The 26,722-nt window shown below is 40.7% G+C and overlaps 1 protein-coding gene across 5 annotated transcripts in view; it reads left to right on the top strand.

The window, feature by feature from the left end:
• Window positions 1-26,722, top strand: part of BRD1 (bromodomain containing 1) — a 112,808-nt gene that overhangs the window by 21,514 nt on the left and 64,572 nt on the right. For 3 of the 5 annotated variants that reach the window (XM_034767219.1, XM_034767208.1, XM_034767230.1), the window contains exon 3: window positions 11,482-11,638. The exons of 1 other annotated variant lie outside the window; for it this stretch is intronic. In XM_034767219.1, coding sequence (XP_034623110.1) covers window positions 11,482-11,638 — 157 coding nt within the window. Of the gene's footprint in view, window positions 1-11,465; window positions 11,639-26,722 lie in introns of all 5 variants that reach the window. One more of the 5 variants, XM_034767238.1, reaches the window with a different exon arrangement.

Here is a 26,722-nt window from a genome sequence, read left to right as displayed (position 1 = left end):
TCAGACAAAATAGCTTTAGAACAGAGGTTATCAAACTTTTGTACTGGTGACCCCTTTCACATAGCAAGCCTTTGAGTGCCACCCCCCCCTTATAAATTAAAAACACTTTTTTATATATTTAACACCATTATAAATGCTGGATGCAAAGTGGAGTTTGGGGTGGAGGTTGATGGCTCGCGACCCTCCATATAATCTCCCCTGAGGGGTCCTGACCCCCAGTTTGAGAACCCCTGCTTTAGAAAATGGCCAGTGTGAGGATGGTAGCACATGCATTTATGCTATTGGTTTCTATCTAGAACAACAATTCGGAACCTCAAAATCTGGTCCTGTTAGACAGGACCAATTGTACATGGAGGGCTACTGAAACTAATGGAACTACTTTCCTTTTACAACTCTCTAAGAGGTAAACAATACAGAAAGGCTTTAGGATACTGAATTTTGAAGTTTGTTTTTATCTATAATATACATGTTCAGTTCCTCAGGGATGGGATGCCCCATAGTAACGTTAACGTATTTGACACCCTTGTCAGCAGTTTCAGAATAGAGGTCAAGATTTGCACAACTGTGGAGATTGACCTGCCTTTCCTGCAGAGATTCTTCCAGATCAGAGCAAAAATTTACGTTTTATCATGCACTTTTAATGCCTGCATGAGCACTCTTCCCATTAATGTCCTACCCCTACATTTCTGTGAGGCCTGGTCTACACTTGAAACTTCTGTTAGTATAGTAATGTTGGTTAGGGCTATGGTGTCTTTCTCTTCTCCCTCCCCTCCCCCCCGGCGCATTTTTATTAGGGCTGTCGATTAATCGTAGTTCACTCATGCAATTAACTCAAAAATATTAACTGATTTTAAAAAATTAATCGCAATTAATCACACTGTTAAACAATAGAATACCAATGGAAATTTATTAAATATTTTTGGATATTTTTCTACGTTTTCAAATATATTGATTTCAATTACCACACAGAGTACAAAGAGTACAGTGATCACTTTATATTATTTTTTTATTACAAATATTTACACTGTAAAAATGATAAACGAAAGAAATAGTATTTTTCAATTCACCTCATATAAGTACCGTAGTACAATCTCTATTGTGCAAGTGTAACTTACAAATGTAGATTTTTTTTATCTAACTGCACTGAAAAACAAAACAATGTAAAACTTTAGAGCCTACAAGTCCACTCAGCCCTACTTCTTGTTCAGCCAATCAGTAAGACAAACAAGTTTGTTAACGTTTACGAGAGATACTGCTGCCTGCTTCTTATTTACAATGTCACCTGAAAGTGAGTACAGGTGTTCAGTTGGCACTTTTGTAGCCAGCGTTGCAAGGTATTTAAGTGCCAGATATGCTAAACGTTTGTGTGGCCCTTCATGCTTCAGCCACCATTCCGGAGGACATGCTTCAATGCTGCTGATGTTCATTTAAAAAAAAGTGCGTTAATTAAATTTGTGACTGAACTCCTTGGGGGAGAATTGTATGTCCCCTGCTCCGTTTTACCCGCATTCTGCCAAATATTTTATGTTATAGCAGTTTTGGATGATGACCCAGCACATACTGTTCATTTTAAGAACGCTTTCACTGCAGATTTGACAAAATGCAGAGAAGGTATCAATGTGAGATTTCTAAAAATAGCTACAGCACTCGACCCAAGGTTTAAGAATCTGAAGTGCCATCCAAAATCTGAGAGGGGTGAGGGGCTTTCAGAAGTCTTAAAAGAGCAAGATTCAGATGACGAAACTACAGAACCCAAACCACCAAAAAAGAAAATTAACCTTCTGCTGGTGGCATCTGACTCAGCTAATGAAAATGAACATGCATTGGTCTGCTCCGCTGTGGATCGTTCTCGAACAGAACCAGTCATCAGATGCATGTCCTCTGGAATGGTGGTTAAAGCATGAAGGGACATATGAATCTTTAGCGCATCTGGCACGTAAATATCTTGCAACGCTGGTTACAACAGTGCCATGCGAACGCCTGTTCTCACTTTCAGGTGATATTGTAAACAAGAAGCGGGCAGCATTATCTCCTACAAATATAACCAAACTTGTTTGAGCAATTGGCTGAAGCAGGGCTGAGTGGACTTGTAGGCTCTAAAGTTTTACATTGTTTTATTTTTGAATGCAGTTATTTTTTGTATGTAATTTGACATTTGTAAGTTCAGCTTTTATGATAGAGATTGCACTACAGCACTTATATTAGGTGAATTGAAAATAGTATTTCTTTTGTTTTTTACAGTGCAAATATTTGTAATAAAAATAAATATAAAGTGAGCACTGTACACTTTATTCTGTGTTGTAATTGAGATCACTATATTCAAAAATGTAGAAAACATCCAAAAAGAATTAAACAAATAGTATTCTATTATTGTTTAACAGCGTGATTAATCACGATTAATTTTTAATCATTTGACCGCTATAATTTTTATATCAGTAAAAGTCCTAGTGTGTACATAGTTATACTGGCAAAAAAGTGCTTTTGCTGATATAGCTGGGAACTGATGCAAGGCTATATCAATAAAAGCACTCTTTTGCTGGTATAAGCTGCATTTACACTAGGAGTACTGGTATAGCAAACTCGCAGCTTTCCGATGGTGTATACACTGTTTGCTTCTGGAAGAGCTTTAGATTATTACTAGAATTATAATATCTGTGTATAAAAATATGTTGGGGGTGGGGACGGCGAATCCATAAAACTCATTTGAGCAGATTGTTTATGAAAAATGGTAGTTTAGAAGCTGCAAGAGGTTTGAAATGTTAGCAGTAGTCCTAGCTGAGATGGATCAGTGGCAGAAATTTTCCTGTCCAAGAATGGCACTTAAGTATGTGTTTTTTGTTTTTTTGTTTTTTTTTTGTCCACTGAAATTAGTGGGGCATACACATGTGCATAACTGCTTTGCTGAACAGGACTGCACATAGTTAAGTGCTTTCTTGAATCATGGTCTGTATGCAGTTTATCATGTGACTGTAATTTGTCACACTTATGCACTAGTGACATCCACAGGAAAAAATTGAATTCGTCTTGCAACTGTATTCTGATATGCAGGTCAAGAACAATATCTTGGAAGGGTTCCAACCATTCTATACTACCATTGGGGTTCTGGAGCCACTAGAGTTAAAGATAAGTCTTGGTTTGTTCCCCCAAAGACAACTGTAGTACACACACATCTCAACTTACTACCTTGAACATGATCAAGAACATTCTGCCTAGGAAAATGTGTATCTGCAGCTCCCGTTAGCTCAGGGGTCGGCAACCTTTCAGCAGTGGTGTGCCGAATCTTCATTTATACACTCTAATCTAAGGCTTCGCGTGCTGGTAATACATTTTAACGCTTTTTAGAAGGTCTCTCTATACGTCTATAATATATAACCAAACTACTGTTATATGTAAAGGGTGGCCTGCTGGGACTCCAGGCCTGAAAGCAGGATGAGCAAGGGCTGGAAACCAAGATTGGCAGCTGAGGTGAGTGGAGTAGGTGGCTGGTAGGCCTGAGCAGGGCTGGAGGCCTGGACCCTGTCCACAAGAGAGCCACCAACCTGAAGCAAGGTGAGTGGAGCTGCGCGGTAGAGACCCCTGCTGGCGAGGGGCCAGCAACCAGAACCCCAGAGCAGCGACTGGCTCAGCCTGCCCCCACTCTGGGGTTTCTGCCCCCAGCTCCTGCCAGCTGATGTCTCAGCCCGCTTCCAGCCTGGGGTTCCTCCCCCCCCCAGGCCAGCAGCGGGTGCTGAGTTGGACCCACGGGGACCCCGGCTGGCAGGAGCCGGCAGCGGGAACTCCAGAGAGGGGCGGGCTGAGCAGCCCAGCCCGCCGTGGCTCTGGGGTTTTCACCGGCGGCTCCTGCCAGCCGGGGTCTCAGCCCACTGCCAGCCTGGGGTTCCTTCCCCCCAGACCAGCAACAGGTGCTGAGTTGGAACCCGCAGCGGGTCCTGCAGGAGCCGGCAACTGGCTTCGGGAACTCGAGTGACGGCGGGGCTGAGCGGCTCAGCCCACGCTGCGTGCCAGGAAAAATCGACTGGCGTGCCAACTTTGGCACGTGTGTCGTAGGTTGCCGACCTCTGCATTAGCTATTATAACTGTTCCAGATATCTGGCACTGCTGGAAATTTGGTCCTTAGTCTCTTCAGGAACTAAATATTTTGTGGCTGCAGCTATTCCTTAATGCACAAAGGCTTTCATAAACCTCCTATCCTAAAAGGAGGGCCTGATTCAAATGGACAGTTGGTCCACAATGTTTTCTGCGACCAAGTAGAGAAGAGTTGGATCACAATTACCATGGTGCAAGTCCTGAGAGTTTAGGATTGAGAAGAGTTGCACAAGGTGTTCCAAATGGCCACATAGCTAATCGAGTTCTCTCTCTCTCCTTCTCCCTGTCAAAGACGGGCTATGCCAGGGGTCAGCAACCAGTTTGTTTACCTGCCGCCTCCGCAGGTTCAGCCGATCGCGGCTCCCACTGGCCGCGGTTCGCCGCTCCAGGCCAATGGGGGCTGTGGGAAGCCGCGGCCAGCATATCCCTCGGCTGGTGCCGCTTCCCGCTGCCCTCATTGGCCCGGAGCGGCGAACCGCGGCCAGTGGGAGCTGCGATCGGCCGAACCTGCGGAGGCGGCAAGTAAACCAACTGGTGCAGCCGCTAGGGTGCTTACCCTGGTGAGCCGCGTGCCAGAGGTTGCCAACCCTTGGGCTATGCTCTACTGGCAATGGAAACACAAACTGAGGGTTAGTGGTCCATATCTGTTCTGAGCAGGAACATGATGGAAATAAATGGTTGAAACATCTGAATGGCCTGTGATTTGTTTGCATAAGCCATTGAGAAGATCTTGCACTGGCAAATTACTCCTTTTTACTCACTGTGAAGGGAAGCTGTTATATACTGCTTTCTGTTACCTTTGGTAGCAAATGGCCTGGCTAAACTTGGGAGACACAAATGCTCCAAGAATCCAGTAGTCCCCTTAAACCTGATAAGGATTTTGTGGTTTAGTCTCACCACATCTGATCACACAAGCAGCTCAATCTGTGGTTGCTTGGGTGTCTTCAAGTTGGTGTAGTTTTGACCCAGATTTTTGACTCAGCTGAATAGGTTTTTCAGTCTGCATGAGAACCATGTCAAAGCAGTTATTTAGTTGTATCTTTTACTGTTTTGCTTATCAGCTTAGTATGGTCTTAAAGCCTGTTCCATATCAGAAAAGTCTGTTATGGCAGCCAGCCTCTGATTTTCCCTCAGGGTCGTCCCTTTCCCCTCCCCCACCCCCCTATATCCAGGAGATTTGCAAAGCAGCCACATTTCTACATGCTTGCTTAGCAGTATTGCTTTCATTTAAAGTAAAATTTTCAAGAGCATTTAAGTTGCATATAATTAGTCATTAAATGTCACTGGGACTTAGGAGCCTAAATTGCTTTAGCACTTCTGAAAATTTTACCCATATCTTCCAGATAATTTGGCTTGTCTGTCAGAGATACAGGACCTCTTTCCAGGCCCAAGGTTTTGTAACTTTAGTTTTTAGTTTTGGCATTTCCTTTCTTTTTTTTTTTTTCATTAAAGAACGGTCTCATTCTTTACATTAACAGAAAAAATATATGCAGGTATCTTATATCTCTACTAAAAGTAATTTTTAATACTCATGTACAAAATCAAACAAACACCTTTTCTGCAGTTGCTACTGCTTGTTGCAATATTTTGAATAGAACAAACATCCTTAGAGTGTTTTACTCTCCATGGCTGGACATTTGTTATAATATCTTACTGAAGAGAAAGTTAACATGTTTCCATTCACTCTTACACTCCTTCCCACAGAGGATGAGGTTTCTGTAACCCTTTATTATTTTACCTCCCACTCAGAAGGGAACTGTGGTTAGAGCTTTGTAAAGCTTTTGTGTTCCATTGCAGGGACTCAAATAAAACAGCACCTGTTTGCATGAACAGCTTTAGAATTTTGTGTGTTCCCATCTCATTTACATGCAATAGTAGGCCTAAAAGTTGGGGATCTATTTTGATTATCTTCAGAGAACAGTGGTTACAGATAAACTAATAATCTTTCAGCGCGTCAAAAGTGATCTAGACTTGGATAGAGGTCTGACACTGAGAAATTAACTCACTTGCTAAACTGGTTACCACTGGTAGTGAGTGAAACTACAACTTCTTCTTTAGTGTCACTATGGGTGTTCCACTTTAGATACATATGCCCCTCTCAAGCCCTTGATTGGAGATTTTTCTGTTAGCAGTGTCTGTCTGACCCACACATGTGCTCTATCCAACTTTCTGCTGCAGTCCAAGGGTGCATAGAGCTGCCTAGGTGAACTGCCCTTTGTTCCTTCTCTACCACCTTGGCCTGAGACAAAGCTCTAAGGGATCCAACTTGTGCATGTCTCAGCATGTTTTGTAGTTGTTTAGTATTTAATGTTTTAGTTGTTTGTTAGTATAGAATTAATTAGATAGTTGAGAGGTTTCAAGATCATTTGGCTTGGGTGAGTAGGCCTGGCTTGCCAGGTTTCAAATGTTGCCTCTCTTGTTGGGAGGCTCTCCCGATCAACAGTGGCCACTCTGAGTGTACCATTTGCTTGGAGGAGTTCCATATCTCCCAAAAGTGTAACTTTGTCCTGGCTTTAAAATCTGGAGCTTGGGAGACCAAACTGAAGCTGCTGCTGGAGCATTCCCTTTCACCGTTCCAGGTCAGGTCAGGATACCCCATGTACGTCTGTCTCCGAACAGGTTCAGTGACCGTCCAACTTCAGCTAAGGTCTCAACTGAGAAGGGGAAGATCCTTGCCCACTTCAGGAATGGTGGGATCAGTCCTGGGTACCATCTCCTCTCCTCTATGGGCCTTCCCAATTTCCAATTGAGTTCCTTGCGTGGCATATCAACAGCAGTTTGCCAGACATCTGGCTTCGCTGCACCAGGAAACTAGGGTCAAACAATCTTCTTTAGCAAACCCCCAACATAGGGAGAGGAACAGGAGGCTAGGGCAGACAAAGAGCCTACCCCTTCCAATTTTGTCTTCATCGCCGGACGAGACAGTCACGCTTCTGCCACCATCGATGGCCGACGATTCTCGTCAATTCTAGGACTTTGCAAAGAGGGTTACCAGACACCATCCAGATACCAATGGAGGAGGTTAAACACTCACGCCACAAGCTCCTGGACATTTTGCAGTCAGTGACTCCTATCCAGGTTGTGTTGCCTATTAATGAAGTGCTCCTGGATCCAGCAAAGACTGTGTGGCAGACTCCTGCCACCATACCACCAACTTGTAAACTGGCATATAAAAAATATTATTTCGCCCCGTAGGGACTCAGGATTTTTGTTTTCCCACACCCAAACTAATTCCCTGGTGGTGAATGCTGTCTACCCTGCCTGTTTGCAACATTACTCCAGGTCTGCTCCTTATGCCAAGGACCAGAAAAGGTGAAACCTTCATGGACGGAAGGCAGCCTCAGGACCTTTGAGTTTCGGATGGCAAACTATCAGGCAACAATGGCCAAGTATGACTACATGAATTACAACAAATTTGCATCCTTTATGTAGAGCATAGAGAACAATTCCAGGTCATTAAGTAGTCTTTAGCCAAAACCTCTCTCCAAGCGTCCTTGGGTGCCGTGGACACTGCTGCTAGATTCATCTCCATAGCAGTTGTCATAGAATCATAGAAATGTAGAACTGGAAGGTACCTTGATAGGTCATCTAATCCTGTCTCCTGCATTGAGGCAGGACTGAGTATTATCTATTCTAGACCATCCCTGACAGGTGTTTGTCTAACCTGTTCTTAAAACATCCAATGGCAGAGATTCCGCAACCTCCCTAGATAATTTGTTGCAGTGTTTAGCTACTCTTACAGTTAGGAAGTTTTCCTAATATCTAACCTAAATCTCCCTTGCTGCAATTTAAGCCCATTATTACTTCTTTGGTGATTAAGGAAAACAATTTATCATCCTTTATAACAGCCATTTACATACTTGAAGCCCCTACTCAGTCTTCTCCAGACTGAATAAATCAGATTTTTTCAATCTTTCCTCATAGGTCATGTTTTGCACTCATTTTTGTTGCTCTCCTCTGGATTTTCTCTGGTTTATCTAGATCTTACCTCAAGTGTGATGCCCAGAATTGGACATAGTACTCAAGTTGAGGCCTTATCAGTGCTGAGTAGAATGGAAGAATTATTTCTTGTCTTGGACTCATGTGCAGGGTGTCATGGTTCTAGTTGGCGAGATTCCTGAGAGAGTCTCAGAATGTGGTTGAGGACGTCCCATTTGATGATCAGAAGCTTTTCTTGGGAGCTATGGATGGGTCCATGCACACACTGAAGGACTCCAGGGCCACATTGAGGTCTCTGGATATATACACTCCTACAAACGAGGAGATTTAGCAGGTCTCAGACTGCCCAGAAATTGCACTCAACTCAGTACTCTGGTTTTCACAGAGCCACTGAACCTGCTAGAAAAAGACAGATTCCAGAGGAAAAGAACTTCCTACCCTCCTTCACCTAGTACCCAGTCATTATCAAAACAATAATTTTGACAGATTGGTTGAGAGTTCGACTTCTTCCTCACTTCTAGTTTGCAAGCTGCAACCTTTTGCCTCCTTCCCCACTTCAGGAGACTTCATTTCCAATAGGCCTGGCAGCGTATTACAACAGGTCATGGATGTTATGATACTGGGCTACACCATCCATTTCACATCCCTCCATATCCATCCCCCTTCTCCATCCTTCTTCAGGGACCCTTCTCACAAGACTATATTAAGTCAAGAAGTACACTCCCTCCTTTGCTTAGGAGCAATAGAACCAGTCCCAACCCCTCAAGGGAAAGGGTTTTATTCCATTTTCTCATGCCAAAGAAGGCTGGAGAGTGGAGACCGATCTTAGAGCTAAGACGACTGAACAAATTTGTAAAGTCTGAAAAGTTCCAGATGGTGATTCTGGCACACAGCAGATACCTGTGCTTCACCATGGGCCAGGATAATTTTCATTACTGAATACTCGTGAACTGGTATAGCGTGCTATTATCCTTTGGGGAGGCAAAACACCAGCTTCATTGTAGCAAGCAGTAACACACTAGAGGTCCATCTCAGCAGTCCCTTGAAGAGATTGTGGACCCCTTTGATCTTCCTACGTTGGTGACAGAGTTGAGGTGATTTCCAAAATTGTTTGGTCCTGTCTTCTCTTCAGCCCCAAGGGTGTTCACGAAGGGGTTAGCAGGATTGGCTGCTTACCTTTGTAAGAAGCAATTTTAGTTTTCCCATATCTCGACAACTGGTTACATAAGGGCCGATTTTTATGAAGCCATACTAACTTACACCCAGACAGGTCTCTCCCTCTTCCAGGAGTTGGGTCTCCAACTAAACGTAAAGAAATCCAAGTTAGCCCCAGTACAGAGAATACAATTCCATGGGGCATATTTGGATTTGTTGGCAGCTAGGGACTTCCTTCCCACAGATAGATTGATAACTTTGTTGAATCTGGTTTGGACAATTCAGGGAAGCCCTATGGCTTGCAGCTCCTGGGTAACATGGCAGCTTGCACCTTCGTGACCAAGCATGCAGGATTACGTCTTGGCTACTTTTAAGGCTGGTTCATGAAGTCCTATTCCTCACCCAGAATTAAGTTGGACAAACAGGTCACAGTTTCCTGCCAGGTGAGGAACTCCCTGGATTAGTGGAAAGATCAGCACAAAGTTTGTGCAGGTGTCCTTTTCATCTGCCCAGTTCCAGCAATAACTGTGACAATGAACACATCATTGTTAGGTTGGGAGCACCCTATTCTATCCATCTACCTGTACTTTTTTCCCCCTAAACCACAAAAATGTCAGCAGGGGACTTTTTTTCATATGTTAGATGTACAGTGAGCATCGGCCTTTTATCTGGATAGGACCAAGCAATTTTGGAAATTACTTAGACTCTGTCTCCAGTGCAGAAAGTTCAAAGAGGTCCACAATCTCTTCAAAGGACTGTTGAGATGGATCTCTGGGTGTATTACTGCTTGCTACAATGCAGCTGGTGTTTTGCCTCCCCAAAGGATAATAGGATACTACAAGAGCACAAGCAGCTTCCACAGCATTACTCAGAAACGTTCCGTTTCTGAGATATGCAGAGCTGCTACACGGGCTTCAGTGCATACGTTTTCTAAACTCTGTGCCTTGGTTCACTCCATCAGATCTGATGCGGAACTTGGTTCTGTTGTATTATCTTCAGTCATGGACTTGATTCTGAAGCTTCTTCCTCCATGTGAGGATACTGTTGGGGAGTCACCTGAAGTGGAGCACCCATTGGGACACTATTCATAGAAGAAAAAAAGGTTTCCCACCTTGTGCAGTAACTGTGGTTCTTTGAGGTGTGTCTCCCTGTGGGTGCTCCGCTACTCGCCCTCCGTCCCCTCTGCTTTGGACTGTTCTTGCTGGATGTTTGGCTAGAGAAGGAACTGAGGGCAGTTTGCCCACACAGCCCTATGTACCCTTGTGGCACAGGGTTGTCTAGAGCCATGTGCAGGCTGAACGGATGTTGCTAATGGAAAATCTCCGATCAAGGGCTCAGGCAGCACATGCGTACCTGAAGTGGAGCAGAAGGTGAGTATACTGTTCTTTTACATTTATTAACTTCTTTGTAAATACATTACACGGATTATCCACTAAGAAATGCCTAACTCTTTCAGTTTAAGACTATTGAACTGAACAAAATACATTATGTTCTCATTTAAGAATCCTTTAAAATGTTTGGGTCTTTTACCTTTAGAAAGTGTCCCATAATTGCTGTTTGATAATCCAGTCTTGCAGCTCCTATGTTTACTTACATATGTTCCATTGAGGCTGTGTGCACACTACTATGGCATCAGTGTTCTGATATTTTAATTTTCAAATTGCTTTTTTCTTCAGAAAAATCTCTTCTAGGCACTTAAGAAAAAACAAATCTAGAGGACGGTTTTTGTTGTTGTTGACATTTTAATATCTAAGGTGCATTTTAAATTTTTAGAAAAAGCTAAAAATACTTTTAAAAAAAATAAACTAAACACATAAAATAGTAAGTAATGAATACACAAAACATTCATCTGAAAATTTGAATAAGGCTTTAGGGCCCTAAAAATTAATTACAGGGGTTTAGGATTAAATATCAACCTTTAAAAAAAAAAAAAAAAAAAAAAAGAAATCTACTGCTGAGATTTTACTGTCAAATTTAATCTGAGAGCATTTTTTTATGCCTGGGTTAGTAACTCCTAAAAATTTACACATCTTCATATATTAGTATCATAATGTGTAATTTGATTGAAACTAAAATGTTGAGTAGCTGCTGTTAAAGGTTTTATTTATTTTAGCAATCAGATAAAATTGCATCAAGAGCAATATAGTCCAAAGAGATTTTATAATAAATGTTAGTGCCATATTGTTGTAGTATACAAAATAGCTTGATAGAAATGAAAATTCTGATATTTAATTTCCATAACCAAAAACTTGTTTGATGCTTTGCTGCAAAAATTAAACTTTCAGTTTTTCCACATTTTAGATTAAATAAAATTATGAATCAGGTGGCCATTCAACGGAAGAAGCAGTTTGTTGAAAGAGTACACAGTTACTGGTTACTTAAAAGACTGTCTAGGAATGGTGTTCCTCTGTTGAGAAGGCTGCAGTCCAGTTTACAGTCACAAAGAAACATACAACAGGTACGTAGCACACTTTTTACTCAAAACACAGATTTCAAGTCTTTTAATTTAATTTCATTTTGTAAAGAAAACACCAAAAAAAAAAAAATTCTGGGAAACTAGAATAAATTTGATTTTCCTTTCAATTATCACCTGATAGATAATGTCCTCTGAATTCTAATTTAAGATAATTGAGTCTTGACAAATATTTTTTTAGGCCTCATTAGATGTACAAAAGTATTTTTTGTATTTATCTTGGGCATGTTGTAGCAGGGAAATACTGTTCACCAAACTCTTAGAACATTATCTATAATAATATTCAGGTTATTATATCTCACTCATTACTGGGGTCTGAGTGTTTTACACCTATGGTACACCAATAAGACCCAAAATTGCATTTTTATTTTAATATCCATTGGAAACACATGAAGCAAATTCAGTGGTTGCCAACTGGAAAAGAGAATAAGGAAAGCTTTTGGAGATATATTTTACAAACAGGGGAAGGCAGGGTAGCCGAGTGATTAGAGCACTGGACTGGCATTCAGAAGACAATTTAGGTTCATTCTCCAGCTCTGCTACTGCATTGCTCGGTGACCTTGGGCAAATCACTTCCCCACATTGTATCTCAGTTCCTGATTCGTAAATGGGGATAATGATACTGATGTTCTCTGTAAAGTGACTTGAGATCTAAGGGGATGAAAAGTGCTATGTAAAATCAAGGTATAATAAACATGACCTGAAACTTTTTTAAATTCCAAAGGTTTTCTCCTGGTGTTTGGTGGCAGCAGAATTAAACCATAAATTGTCCAGGGTGAAATTCCCCTCAGTGTAGAGAACCCGACAGAGATCTATGTACCGTTTCAATTCTTCTGAAACAGTGCTTCTGTATCCTGGGAAATTTCCCGAAATCTTGGAATTTTTGAGTAAAATGTTTTGAATGAAAATTCCCAATTTCCCAAGTTGAAACATTTTACTCAAAATTCCCAGGTTTTGGGAAATTTCCCAGGATATAGAAGCACTGTAAAAAAAACTTTATCTGGGAATTTTTCACCAGATTTGGGAAATTTTTAGTGCTAGGAAACGTTGGGAAAAGTTGGCATCACGATATAGAAGCACTGTTCTGAAACCATTTTGTGATTCCTTAAGTGGGACTAAAATTATACAACTGTACTGGCTTTCTGCATAATTGCACTTTAGCAAAACCACATTTAGGTTCACTTAAAATTATAAATATATTTAGAAAATGATGTTCGTGAAAAACAAAAGAAAAAAATATTACCCTTTGCCATCCAATTTCAGGGTCCTAATCAGGAGTAGGAAGCAACATGTACTTTGTTTCAGGGGCTTGTGAGGTTGTCATCTCTTGTGTGAATAACACATAACCCTGACCTTGGGTCTTTACGTGCTTAAAAATGTGTCTAATTTTAAGTCATTAGTAAATTCTATAAATGAGTTAAGGCCCCATCCTGCAATATGAATTATTATGGCAGAGCCTTGTCCCACTCTGATTCAGTAGGGTTCATGTAGTGCAGATTTCAGCCTGCAGGGATCAAAATGCAGGAGTTTTTTAGTCACTCTTTTTTTAAAAGAGCTGAGAATATATGTGACTATTTCAGTTTGTCCTCTTTTTTTAAAAGTGAGCCCCATAATAGGTATAAAGCAGTCTTCAGTTTTAAAGTTGTCCTCTTTTCATGAAGAACTCTTGATCAGAAGAGTTTAGTATAATTTTATATTGTCATTTAAATTTAAATTATGATGATATAAAATAACAATTAAATTCAAAATTTCCCTCAGTGCATCAAGAACACTGTGTTTATACTGTGCTATTATTTGCTAATATATCACTCGCTGGTAGCCTGTCCTCGGGGGGGGGGGGGGGGGCGTGTATCTGTGATCATGATCATTGTTGCTTTGTCACTTCCTTAGTTCTTCTCTTTGTCCCTTTCTCCCCCTCCCACGTTTCTTCTCTTTTTCTTTTATGAAAACCCCATTGTTGTGGATTGTGACATCCAAAGTAGTTATTTATAGAGGTAACAGAGCTGGTTGATAAGACTGACAAGTTCTCTGATAGAATTGACATTGAATGTAAATCAGCCAGTTATTTTTCTCTTCTCTCCTTGCTTCCCTGTTCTGCTTGTGTATAATTTTTTAAATGTGTAATTTTAGTTTTTTAAATATCTTAGATTTCGAATTTTTGATCTACACAACTAGGTATTGATCCTGCACCACTGAAGTCAGTGGGTGAAGGATCAAGCTCCTATAGAAGGCTATTTGAATAATATCTCACTAATCTAAATTGGGTCAGAAATTTAATAGCTCATTGCACTATAAAACAGATAAACTGTACAACTATAAAAGTCTTGTGTAATCTTCTAGTTTTAAATACTAGAAATTCCAGCTTAGAAGACCTAATGTTACACATGAATAAAGTCATTTGTGTATAATCTTAATTATTCATAAATATTTGCGACTAAAAAAATCCCCAAGAAATTGTAAAATGACTTCAGTGGGAGCTATTTGTGTGCCCAGCATGTCTAAAAATCAGGGCAAGTGCCTAAGTATGGACTTCAGGCTTTTTAGGCTTCTGTTTCTGAAAAAGGTGGTCCCCATTACTTGGTGGACGGGAAAGAAAATACAAAATAATTCTGCTTTTGGGATGACATCTTGATTCACACATTTTAAAACTTCATAATTTAACAGTGAATAATTTAAATTAATTGGCAAGTGCTGCATAGTACTCCTGGGGGAATTCTGCACCATTGAACAATGCAGAATTTGTGCAGAATTAATGTTCTGCGCAGAATTTCATTTTTCCTGGCAGAATTGGTGCTGCAGAGATGCTGGCCATCACTAGGGGCCGCTGGACCCATCAGAGTCTGACCCTCCAGCTCACAAATACAGGACATTGCTGGGGAGAGAGGGGGAGCTGGAGGTTTCCAGGCAGCTGCAGTTCCCAGCACGTCCTGAAGGAAGGATGTGGTGTGCAGGAAACTCCGTACAACCTTGGCACCCAGCATCAGGCTGTTTCTCTCTCTGGATCCCTGGGCTCTGGGCAGTAGGGGTGTGGGTGGCAGGGCTGGGACGGGGGCACCCCCACAGTTGGGCTCTGGGGGGGAGGGATGTGGGTGTTTGGGCTGCGGGGTGCCCCGCAGAAGGCTCTGGGGGAGGGGGTGTGTGTGTGTCTGAGGCTGAAGTGGCAGAGTTTTGCCCCAAGATGTGCCCAGCTGGCAAGTGTGACACACCCATACTGAGATGCCCACAAAAGCATAACAGAGAAACAGGAACTGGGTTGTCATAAGGGTTTCTTTAACTCTACTCCTTGGGGAATCTTTTGTTGTCTGTATTGTTACAGACATACTTGCTGACAGGCATTTTGAAATAATTTACCAAAATAATTGAAACTGGTGTGATTATATTGTGTTGTTTCGACAAATAAAATATGCAGAACTTTGCAAAATTTTAAAATATTATGCGCAGACTTTTAAAACTTTTGTCACAGAATTCCCCCAGGAGTAACATAATGGAATTATAACTGGCAGAATGAAAGCACTCTATAGTTTAGATTGTTGAAGTGTTTTCATTTTAAACCCCTCTTCTGACTCACTTTTAAAAACTTTTGCTTGCTAAACTGAAATTCCGCAGAACTAAAAAATTCTGTGCCTTTTTCCAAAGGTGAGTGTGTAGCTGGTTGGTTTATGTTTTGTTTTTTGAGCTTAATGAAAACATGGTTCAGCTATTCTTGACTAAGAACTGAGGGGGAGGGTGGGAGGGGGAACATATCCACTTAAAAAAACACGGATGTGTTGGAACAGCTTGATAAAAACGTAACACTGAAATCTGGATGCTTATGTTCAAAATTTTAAAGTCAAATATTAGAAAATATTGGTGTGATTTTAATATAATGGATTAATCTTAATGAGCCACTTCTCTCTTTTAAAATGTGCTCTAATATTAGGGCAATCAACAGATTACTACAGCCTAAAGGGGAGATTTAACGGAGATAAAGATGTATATTAAACATAAGTTTTTAAAACTTGATTTTGTAACCCTTGAACAGGGACCTTTAGCTTGCCTGTCTGGCAGTATTAAACACATTTTGCTGCAGCTGTTTTTTTACTTTTAAGTTGTTCAGGTTGTACTTAAGTATTTAACAAGCATCTTCAGGGTACCACAATGTATGTACCCTTTTAATCATCTAAATGTCAATATATATTGCTCTTTATAATCATTTGGTAGAAAAAAAAATTGTAAATAGGTTTAGTATTTCCTCCATAGTTTAGGATTAACCAACTATTCTGAAACCAACAAAGATAAAATCTCAGTGTAATAAAAAATCCCATACTGAAATTCTTAAGATTTAATCTGAAAATAAATTCCACAAACAGGAACCTAATTAGAAACTGAGATTGGTTGTATGTAAACTGTTTCAACTGAAGAGGCCATTGGTCCATTTTAGTTAATGCTCAACAAATGAGAATGAGAACTTTGTTATACACCTCTACCCTGATATAATGTGATCCGATATAACATGAATTCGGATATAACGCGGTAAAGCAGTGCTCCGGGGGGGGTGGGGGGGAGAGCTGTGCATTCTGGCGGATCAAAGCAAGTTCGATATAACGCGGTTTCACCTATAACGCGGTAAGATTTTTTTGGCTCCCTAGGACAGCATTATATTGAGGGTAGAGGTGTACTTTCTTTTCATTTCACCTTGGGGAGCATCTATCCCGTACAAACAGATGGTGAAATATATTTGGTAGATGAGCCTCTAATTGTTTTGAAATGAAATAAAAAGATTGATGTTTTATTTGTTCCTTATTTCTTCAGATTCAAAAGTAACTCTCTCTAAAGAGGGTTATAATATTTTCAATAGTGTCTGTTTTATTTCTGCACCTGTAAGGTTGGAGGAGAAATTACAAACATTTTAAAGTTGTTTAAAATGGTTTTCCTAGATTGAAAGTACCTAGTATAAAAGAGGACTAATAATAGAAACCTGAATATAAGGTTCTTTTTCAAATAGTGTCCCTGTGGATGCTGAACTTCAGGTGTGCCTGTGCCTTTGTTCAGAGAATTTTGATACCAGTACCTGTATGGCCTGCTCATATATCCCACACCTTTCTGGGCACTGTGCTGAGACTATATGGGTCTGCACAGGCAAACCACTCTGTCCCTTCTCATCCACCTTTGGCCCAAGACAGAGTCTGCTATGGGCTTGTTCTCTAATATTTAGCTTTTTCTCAGATCTCTTATAGTTACTTACCTTAGTGTTATAGTTGTTGGAACAATTGTTACCCTTGTTTTTTCTAACCCCCTCCTCAAAAAACCCAGCAACCCACCACACAGAACTTTATATTAGAATTTAGGTACCCAAGGGTCTAATCATGTCTTCTGAGCCAGTCCTCTCCTCTGTTAACAAGTGCTTGTGGTTTGTCAATATCAAGACTCTCTTGGTCAATGACTACTTTATCACCTAGGGTACCACACTCCCCCTCATCTATTCTTCAAGCCAAACAACTCGTCCCCCCTCCCCCCGCCCCAGAGTATGTGGGAAAGGACTCATCACACACTCCTATTTCGGTGTAGGTTCACCATTCTATTCTAAAACAGATCGCTTTCCCTTCTATACTGATGTATTGTATGAGGACAGACCTCAAATGACACCCACATGGCAGGAACATAGGTGGCTGCCTCCACCTATGCCTTTGGGGCCCCGGAGTGCCCTTGTTGGGGTCTGTGGGCATTGTGTCACCAACAGTTTACATCGAGGTCCTTGCAACGTCGGAGGGAACAGAGACGAGCCCATTCTCCTCAACCCCCTTTACCACCACCTATCCCAGAGGAACAGACCTGTGAGAAGCAAGAAGCAAGGGCCAATAAGGAGGTTGTACCTCTTACTAATATTTCTTCCTCATCTCCTGATGAAACTCTATAACTCCATCATCTTCTATGGCAGATGAGTTCTGGCATTTTCTTGAACTGATGAAGTAGATTGCTGACATGCTGCAGATTCCCTTAGAGGAGGTTTAGGAGTCCCACCATAAACTCCTAGATATTTTACACACTTCAAAGTCTATGAAGATTGCCATTACAGTCAATGAAGGTCTTGTTGAGCCCATTAAGATGGTTTGGTAAATCTCTGCTACCGCACCCCCTACCTGCAAAGTATGATGTTCCAGCTAGGGAATTGGAGTTTCTGTTTCTCACCCAACTCAGAATTCCATTGCCATGCAGACCATTAATGAATGAGGCAGACAATATAACTCAAAGTCCACCCTATACTGTAAGAACCACAAGAGACTCAATCTTTTTGGTCATAAATCCTATGCTTCAGCCACACTTCAGTGCAGGATAGCAAAACATCAGGCGTTCATGGCTAAATACGACTATTTAAATGATGATAAATTCAATTATTTTATTGAGCATCTGTTGGAAGAATATCAGGACCAGTTTAAGTCCATTCTACAAGAAGGTCAGCTCCTGACTAAGACATCGCTCCAGGCCTCCTTGGATGCAGCAGATACTGCAGCATGGTCTATCTCCACTGCAGTGATCATGAGAAGAGCATCTTGGCTACATCTGTTGGGCTTTCCAAGATGGGTTCAGAGTACTGTCGAAGATATCCCCTTTGGCAGTCACAACCTTGTGAACTTGACAGATGCATCTCTCCACACTTCAAAGGACTTGAGAGCCATATTGCAATCCCTAGGGATTTATACTCCTGTCAATAAAAGGAGATTTGGTAGGTCTCAGATGCCACAAAGAGCATGCTCTGCCCTGTATTCAACAGGTATCCTTCTGAATCCCCCGGTCAAGAAACAAAGATACTCAAAGAAACCTTCTTCAGCTACAGATGCATCTTCTCAGCCATCCCCCACACGATAGTTTTGATGACTTGGTCGAGAATCTCAACCAGCTAACCAACAAGGTCTTACAGCTGCAACATCTTATCCCCCTCCCTTCTTTTGGATGTTGTCTCTCCCATTTTCAGGCCGCATGGGAGCGTATATCATCAGACAAATGGGTTTTGGAAACTATAACATCTGGTTACACTATCCATTTCAAACCTCCTACCCAGTCTCCCTGCCTGTCCCTCTTCAGGGATCCCCTCATGATCATTTGCTAGAACAAGAAGTGACATCTCTGGTACATATGGGAACAGTGGAATCAGTTCCTGTGCAACACAGGGTAAGGGGATTCTATTCAAAGTACATCCTGGTTCCCAAAAAGAATGGAGAGTGGAGGCCAATTTTAGACCTTAGATCTTAAATATGTAAAGCAACAAAAATTCAGGGCAGTGATCCTTTCAGCAACAATTCCTTTATTAGAAGTAGGAGACTGGTTTGTGATTTTCGACCTACAAGACACACATTTTCATGTCGCTATTCACGCTTCATACAAGAAGCTTCTTCATTTTCTAATAAACGGAGAACATTACCAATGCATGGTGTTCCCATTTGATCTATCTTCAGTTCTGAGTGTATTTTCAAAGATTCTGGCAGTAGTAGTTGCTAACCTACCTTGTTTGGGTATAATGGTTTTCCTGTACCTAAAGGATTGGTTCATCCGGGGCAGGTTGTATCAGGAAGCGTTGATGTTAGTAAAGATCATGTGTTCCGCATTTCACAGCCTGGGCCTTCAAATCAACCTTGAAAAGTCCATTTTTACTCCACTACAGCATCCAGATTTCATAGGCACATCCCTGGTTGCAGTGACAGGCAAAGCATACCTACTGTCCAGCACATTTCTTGCCTTAGTGAATTTCATCTAAAAGATTCAGGGCAGTCCTCAAGTAATAGAGATTGTCTTCAACTGCTAGCACATGTCCGATTGCGTCATTTTAGTGCAGCATGCCAGGTTACACCTCCAAGGTCTACAGGGATAACTGAATAGTTTGCAGACCAAGCACACAGTCTAGGCAGGTTATTCTCTGTTCCGCAATGTGTTCTACAAGCACTCAACCGATGGAAGGCCTGGAACAGAACTGCACAGGTGTTCCATTCTTGTGGATTCCCCCTACATTAGATCATCACTTTTGGGATGTGGGCACATCTGAGACCTCATGAGGTACAGGAACAATGGTCACTACAAGAGCAGTTTCTCCACATCAGTCTTTTTGGAATTGAGAGCCCTCAAAAATGCTTGCCTACACTTCTTTAGCAATAATCAAGTCAAAGTTAGTAAAGATAAATGATAGACAACGTGGCATGCATGTATTATATCAACCATCCCCATCTCTATGCTGAAGTGATAAAACCCTGAAATTGATGCATAGCCAGCCACATAGTCATCTCACCTTCTCACCTTCTCGATATTCAGAACACCATGGCAGATGACTTCAGCAGACATTTTTCTCTAAATTACGAATGGGAACTGAACTCCAGATTCTTTCACAAGGCATTCTTAGCCTGGGGTTTGATCTGTTTGCCATGGCAGCCAGCACAAAATGCATTAGCTATTGCTCGGGGGAGAGGGGCCCCCATTTCACAGTGGACTCGTTCCTCATCTCATGGACGAAAGGACTTCTCTGTGTGCATCTACCTACACTGTTACTGTTAAAGGTTCTCAACAAGAAACCAAGATCAATCCAGAGTGACACTGATTGCACTAACACGGCCAAGACAGGTCTGGTATCCATATATGATCAGACTAAACTTTCACCCTTCAAGGAGGCTTCTGATCAGTCCTCACCTACTGACTCAGGTTGCTGGCTGAGCATTTCACCCCAGCCTGCAGATTCTTAGGCTCCAAGCATGGTTCCTCAAAGGTTCTGTGGAATAGAGAGATCCTGTTTGTCAGAGGTACATGTTTTATTAAATAGTAGAAAAGAATCTATAAGAAATACTTACCTCCAGGAAACGAAATATTATCTTTGGTGTATTTGGTGTATTCTGTTAGTTGACTCACTCTCCTCTTTGCAGGGTATTGGATTACCTGCTGGAACTGAAAGCATCAGGACTTTCTGTGAATTTCAGTAGGGTTCACTTAGCAGTAACAACTTTTCACACACCTAAAGGGTTTTTTTCACTTTTAGCTCACCTAACTATTGCAAAATTCCTAAGAGATTTATTGAATATCTCCCCATAAATCACAGATCCTATTCCAAGCGAGGACTTGAACCTAGTTCTTAATTGTTTCATGAAACACCTTTTTAAGCCACTAGCTATGTGCTCTTTATTAGATTTATCAGTGAAGACAGTCTTCCTGGTAGCAATCTCTTCTGCCCCAAGGGTGGGAGAATTGGGGGGCCTTAATGGCAGACCCCATTTAGGGTATTCACCAGAGAGAAAGTGTTGCTGCAGGCCTATCCCAAGTTTTTTATCTAAGGTGTCCTCAGAATTTTATATTAATCAAACCATTCACCTCCCAGTTTTTTTTCCCAAAACTCTGCCAGGACTATTCAAGAAACCATATTCCAGTAGATATCAGGAGGGCATTAGCTTTCTACCTAGATAGGACCAAACTATTTATGTCCATTGTTGGACAGAAACACGGGTTCAGTAATTTCGAAACACAGGTTATCAAAATGGATCTCTGATTATATTAAGATTTGTTGTGACAGAACTCAAGTTCAGCCCCCTTCAAGAGTGATAGCACGTTCTACAAGAGCACTACCTACATCTATAGCCTAACTTATGGATGTACCAGTTGCAGACAGCTGTAGAGCGGCAATGTGGTCATCTGTTCAGACTTATTTTAATAGTTATGTTTTGGTACCTGTGGCAAGATCAGATGCTGCTGTAGATAGTGCAGTTTTATCTTCTGAATTGGACTCTGGTCCAAACCTTCCACCTCCTTAATGGGGGTACTGCTTGGGAGACACCTGAAGTGCTCTACTACCCACCCTCCTTTTCCTCCTGTCATTTATTTTTAATTGGACAATTCCATGTCCAACAATCAGCAGAAAATTTCATGATTTCTTAAGTCTCTCTTGTGATCCATGAAGCATCATCACATTTTGATGTGGCAGTGACTTTTTGAGGCAGTTAATTACAGTGATAAAATACTTTTTAAATTTAAAGTTTTAAAATAGCTAGTTCGCCTATCTTTTCCCCTTCTCTGAGTTTTGGAAAATTGTAAATATCTTTTTACATAAAAGATAGGAGTAGGGTGCTTTGGCAGAACTTCATGGTCCAAGTCCCTCTCTCCTGCCCTTCTGTAACATTCACCCTTTCATCTATGCTTTTTGTGACCAATTTCTTAAGTACTTAGACCAATATCTAAATTACTGCCAGTATCCTGTCCTGAGTGTCCTGCTTTAACACAAATTCATGGAGGGCTATCCCTTTATTTGCCATCAGGCATTTTGATACCTGTGCAGAATAGTAGCAGTCGCAATGAAAATAAACTGCCATTTTGCTGTTTAGTATTTGGATTGTGGTAGTGTGTAGAGACGCCCTGATCATGGTTTGGGGCCCCATTGTGCTAGGCACTGCACACACACAATGTAAAGATGGACCCCAGCCTTAAGAGCTTACACCTACATGTAATGTACACAGTGAGACCCATAGAAATGTAAATACCACTGTAAATAAATGGGCAGGAGTGGAGTTCTTTGCTGTCTATAATTTTGTCTTTTAGCTATCTAAAAGAGCTTTGAGTAGTAATTAGTTGTAGTTATTTCCTGCAGTATTCATTCATACAGTAATACCAACTTCAAGCATTACAAAATCATATTGATTTAAAATCATGGGATTTAACGTGCACAAAAGTACATCTCATTGTAGGCCTAGGGTTTTTTTTTTTGGTCTCCTGATATTTTAATCTTTAGGGGAAACTGCTTATCCCTCATTTGTATTTGATCATCTCAGGTTCAAAATTCAGTGTTAAATATATACACGAAAAGCAGGCATCCCTGTTCCCTACTTTATGGGGACTGTTTACTCATGCAGAGTTGGTGATATGCAAAGAGCTGCCATTATAATTTCCCATCCCTCCCTAAATAGTCATCTTTCTCATCGAACAGGAACAAGGGAACATTCAAAGGCAGCAAATTAAAAACTAGTAAAAGGAGAAAATACGTCTTTACACAACATAGTTAACTCATGGAAATTGTTTCTAAAACTATTGAGGTCAAGAGTTTATAGGATTCAGAAAAGGATTAATGTTTTGTAAATAATGAGACCATTCACAGTTACATTTGGTGAAATAAAAATGTTTGCATCTTTTCCTAAGAAAAAGCAAGAGCTCACATTTCAGGGCAAAAGCCTGATGTGAGTTAATAAGAACCTTTCCTTATTCCATAATGGACCTCAGGTTTATTGTACTTTGCTCCAATAGATGTGTGTAAGATAGAATAATTGAGCTATGGCCTGGTATGGCAATTTCTATGTTTTCATGAGCGTGGGGACTGAGTTAAAGACTAGTCTGGTTATGCAACTTAATTACAACATGGTATTAGGTCCCATCCCCATTGCAGACTTAAAAATACAAGCCTGGTGTAACATGGTCTCTGAGTCATCTATTTTTGCAGTGTAGATGTGTCCTAATGCTTCTCTTGGAGTCTGTTTATATCAGTGTCTTTAGGAACATTTTGTTACTAATAAAATATAGAAATATATGAAGAGCAGTTTTCCACAAATACTGCCTCTATGGAATTGGCTGCTGAATCTACCTATTGTAAGAGAATCTGGCTGCTATTGCTAGTCTCTAATTTTCCTTTATATTAAAAATCTTTCTCATATTTATGGGCTTGTGCCTGCAAAGATAACCTTTCAAATGTAAACTGCGCTGTCTACAAACAGCCTGAAACAATCACTAAGAGGTGTGAAATATTCTGATTCATGTCATTGTGGTATTAATTTTGAAACCTAATTATATAACTTTAATATCACCGTTAATGATTTCATAGGTGATCATTTTAGCAGAAACATCCAGCTAATGAGTTTATTCTTAGCTGTTGGATGCAAAGTTAGAGATTTGTAAGTGGTAGTTATTGGATCTCTTGGGCAGCTGACTGTTGTTTGGAGTCATTGGATAGTTGAACTAGTATTTCAGGCCCCTCTGCACTCCAGAAGCCACCTCCACCCTAGCCACAAGGAAAAGGAGATACATCTCCTTCCCAGCACCAGACTCTCAACTATCGAATGCATTAACCCCAAAATGCCTCCCATACCCTTCCAGTATGCTTAAAATCTAGCTACCAGAATTTCCTGCTTTCTGCCAGCATATTTTGCAGTTCACTTATATGCTGGCAAAACTAATTGCTTTGGCATGTTAGAAATTTGATGTCAGAGTAAAATGGCAAAGTAATATTAAACTGGAGGCTTGATTTTAATTTCAAATTACATACAATAATTTGAGACAGAGTACTGACTGTATTATTCAGTTTTGCACTCCATACATTTAAACTCCATTTTTGAATTCACAGAAGATACCACAGAAATGTCAACATGCTGTAGAAATCAGGGGACGCTGCTGAAGAATTTAATGCAGTGTGGCACACAGTATATAAAGTCCAGATTAATAGTAGGAAATCAGCAAAAATTTAAAATATTTATAAACTTCTAATCAAAAGTAGAAGTGATATAATTTAATTCAGTTCAATGCAAAAAAATGTACATAACATAATGATAAGGCTGTGAACTTAGTTGAAAAAGTAAAGAAATTTTAAAATTTCTGCTTTCTAGGAGAATTGAATTGTGCAGACTCTTTTGCTGTTGAAACAAATGCAATTACATCAGTTTGGAAAAGAAAAGCACAGGAGAGGTTGCTGATGCCTAAGACTGTTGCTCAGTAGAAGTACATTCAAGCGTGCAGTCTGGCAATTATTTACCAGTAATTGCGCTGGTAAATTTATTTTAATGTTTATATTATAGACGGAGCTGTTAATGACACCTATATTTGCAATTCCCTGACATTGTTGGTTATGAGCTTCTGTTTTCAATTTCGTATAGCCCTGCTACACTTCAGTTGTTAGAGCTTAAATCTTCCACGCACATTCTCTGCTTCCGGTTTTTTTTAGAACTGGATTGATTAAATCTGTTTAAGTCCAGTGATCTGTTGATGGGAGATAAGTGTGTATATGTGTGAATACATGCTGGTTCCTAGAGAAATAGTTATGCTGATCTAAGTTCTGTGTGTGGACCAGAACTCAGCAAAAATGGTGGTTGTTTCTGAGAATGAAGTTAAGAAAAAAATAGGTAACTTTTCTAGTTTAAAATTTTGTTTTCTACTGTTTTTTGAAGAATTTGTGTGCCTCCAAAGTTTGGACTTGGAACTTCACAAAGGGATGGTCCTGGGGTGAGAGAGAGCTCTCTTTTGCTGTCCCAGTGAAAAATCTGACCACATTTGGCCATGTTGTAAGCCTCTGAAAATCACCATTTGCACATGTTTGTTGGATTGAAGAAGGAGATGTATCTATTTTAACCATTGGAAGAAGGTGTGCTGGATACAAGGAGAAAACCCTGAATTCTGTTCACAGCTCTTCTACTGACTGGTGTTAACTGTGTATACTCCTCTGAACCCTCTCCAATGTTAAACATTGTGAAGAGCCACAAGAATGATTAAAGAATTAGAAAACATGATTTATGGTGATAGACTCAAGGAGCTTAATCTGATTAGCTGAATAAAGAGAAGGCTAAGGTGTGACTTGACTATAGTGTGTAAGTACCTACATAAGGAAGACACATTTAATCTAGCAGAGAAAGGTATAACATTATCTAAGGGCTAGAAGTTGAAGCTAGACAAATTCAGACTGGAAATAAGATATGAATTTTTAAGTGTTCATAATTAGCCATTGGAATAATTTACCAAGTGTCATGGTAGATTCTCCATCACAGGCAATTTAATCTAGATCGGATGTTTTTCTAAAAGATATTCTCTAGTAATTATTTTGGGGTAGTTCTATGGCTTGTGTTATACAGGAGGTCAGACTAGATGATCACAGTAGTCACTACTGGCCTTGCAATCTATGAAACTTTATTATAGAACCTAACCTTGTCTTAACACCAACAAGTATCACTTCCTCCATTTTACGGATGTGGGGCATAACTGAGAAGTTGTGCAAGGTCATGCCTAACTGAGCTGGGAGTAGAACTCAAGGGTCATATTCTGTTAGGTCTCACAGGAAGCACAATAGAGAAGGTTTAACTCCCATGAGGGCAAATGTTGCCTTAAGCTACCTATGTTTCTTCAAGAACCTGGGCTGCATTGGGGGCTGGTGTGGCCCTTGCTGTAAATTAGTTCAGCCCTGAAGGAGGCTTTCACTTATGGTGACATTGCTCATTTTTCCTATCCCTGGCATGCCACTACAAGAAGGCCTGAGACTAGGGACAGCCTAGGGCTGCTGTGCTGGCCCTGCTCTGAGGGAGTTTCCCTAAGGGTACACTGTTTCCTTTATGGCCCTCTTATGCCTCTTCAGCAACGTAAATGGACTTTAGCAGGGGCCAGAATCAGTCCCCAACTCTCTATATTGTAGCCCCAAGTCTCCTCCACTCTTTCCAAAAGTGCTACAACCATGTGCTTGGCTGTACTTACTGTAACCACAAGGTCCATGGGCTTCATTAAGGTTAAAATCCCAGTGATGAACTTCCTGAGGACATAAGAACATAAGAATGGCCGTACTGGCTCAGACCAAAGGTCCATCTAGCCCAGTATCCTGTCTACTGACAGTGGCCAATGCCAGGTGCCCCAGAGGGAGTGAACCTAACAGGTAATGATCAAGTGATCTCTCTCCTGCCATCCATCTCCACCCTCTGACAAACAGAGGCTAGGGACACCATTCCTTACCCATCCTGGCTAATAGCCATTAATGGACTTAACCTCCATGAATTTATCCAGTTCTCTTTTAAATGCTCTTATAGTCCTAGTCTTCTCAATCTCCTCAGGACAAACTCAGTCATCCACTGTTAGGCTCACAGTCCCTTCCTGGACAGTAAAAATGCTCCTTGGTCTTTAACACTTTTCAAGACCGTGAGTATATTAATCAAATTTTCCTGTTTTTAAAAAAAATGTTGTATTGGTAATTATTTTGACCCAGCAGGTTGGGGAAGTAGAGGCTTTTGCAGAGAATGGAATCATTGGTTTTCAGTCAGAATAAGATGATTCAAAGGAGTATCACATCCTTTCTTCCTAAATTGCTTTCATTTCATTTCATGTCAGGCAGGA

This window comes from Trachemys scripta, chromosome 1 (genome assembly GCF_013100865.1).
Source record: "Trachemys scripta elegans isolate TJP31775 chromosome 1, CAS_Tse_1.0, whole genome shotgun sequence".
NCBI lineage: Eukaryota > Metazoa > Chordata > Testudines > Emydidae > Trachemys > Trachemys scripta.
Note: the sequence above shows the minus strand (reverse complement) of the source record. Positions and strands in the feature narration are given on the sequence as shown.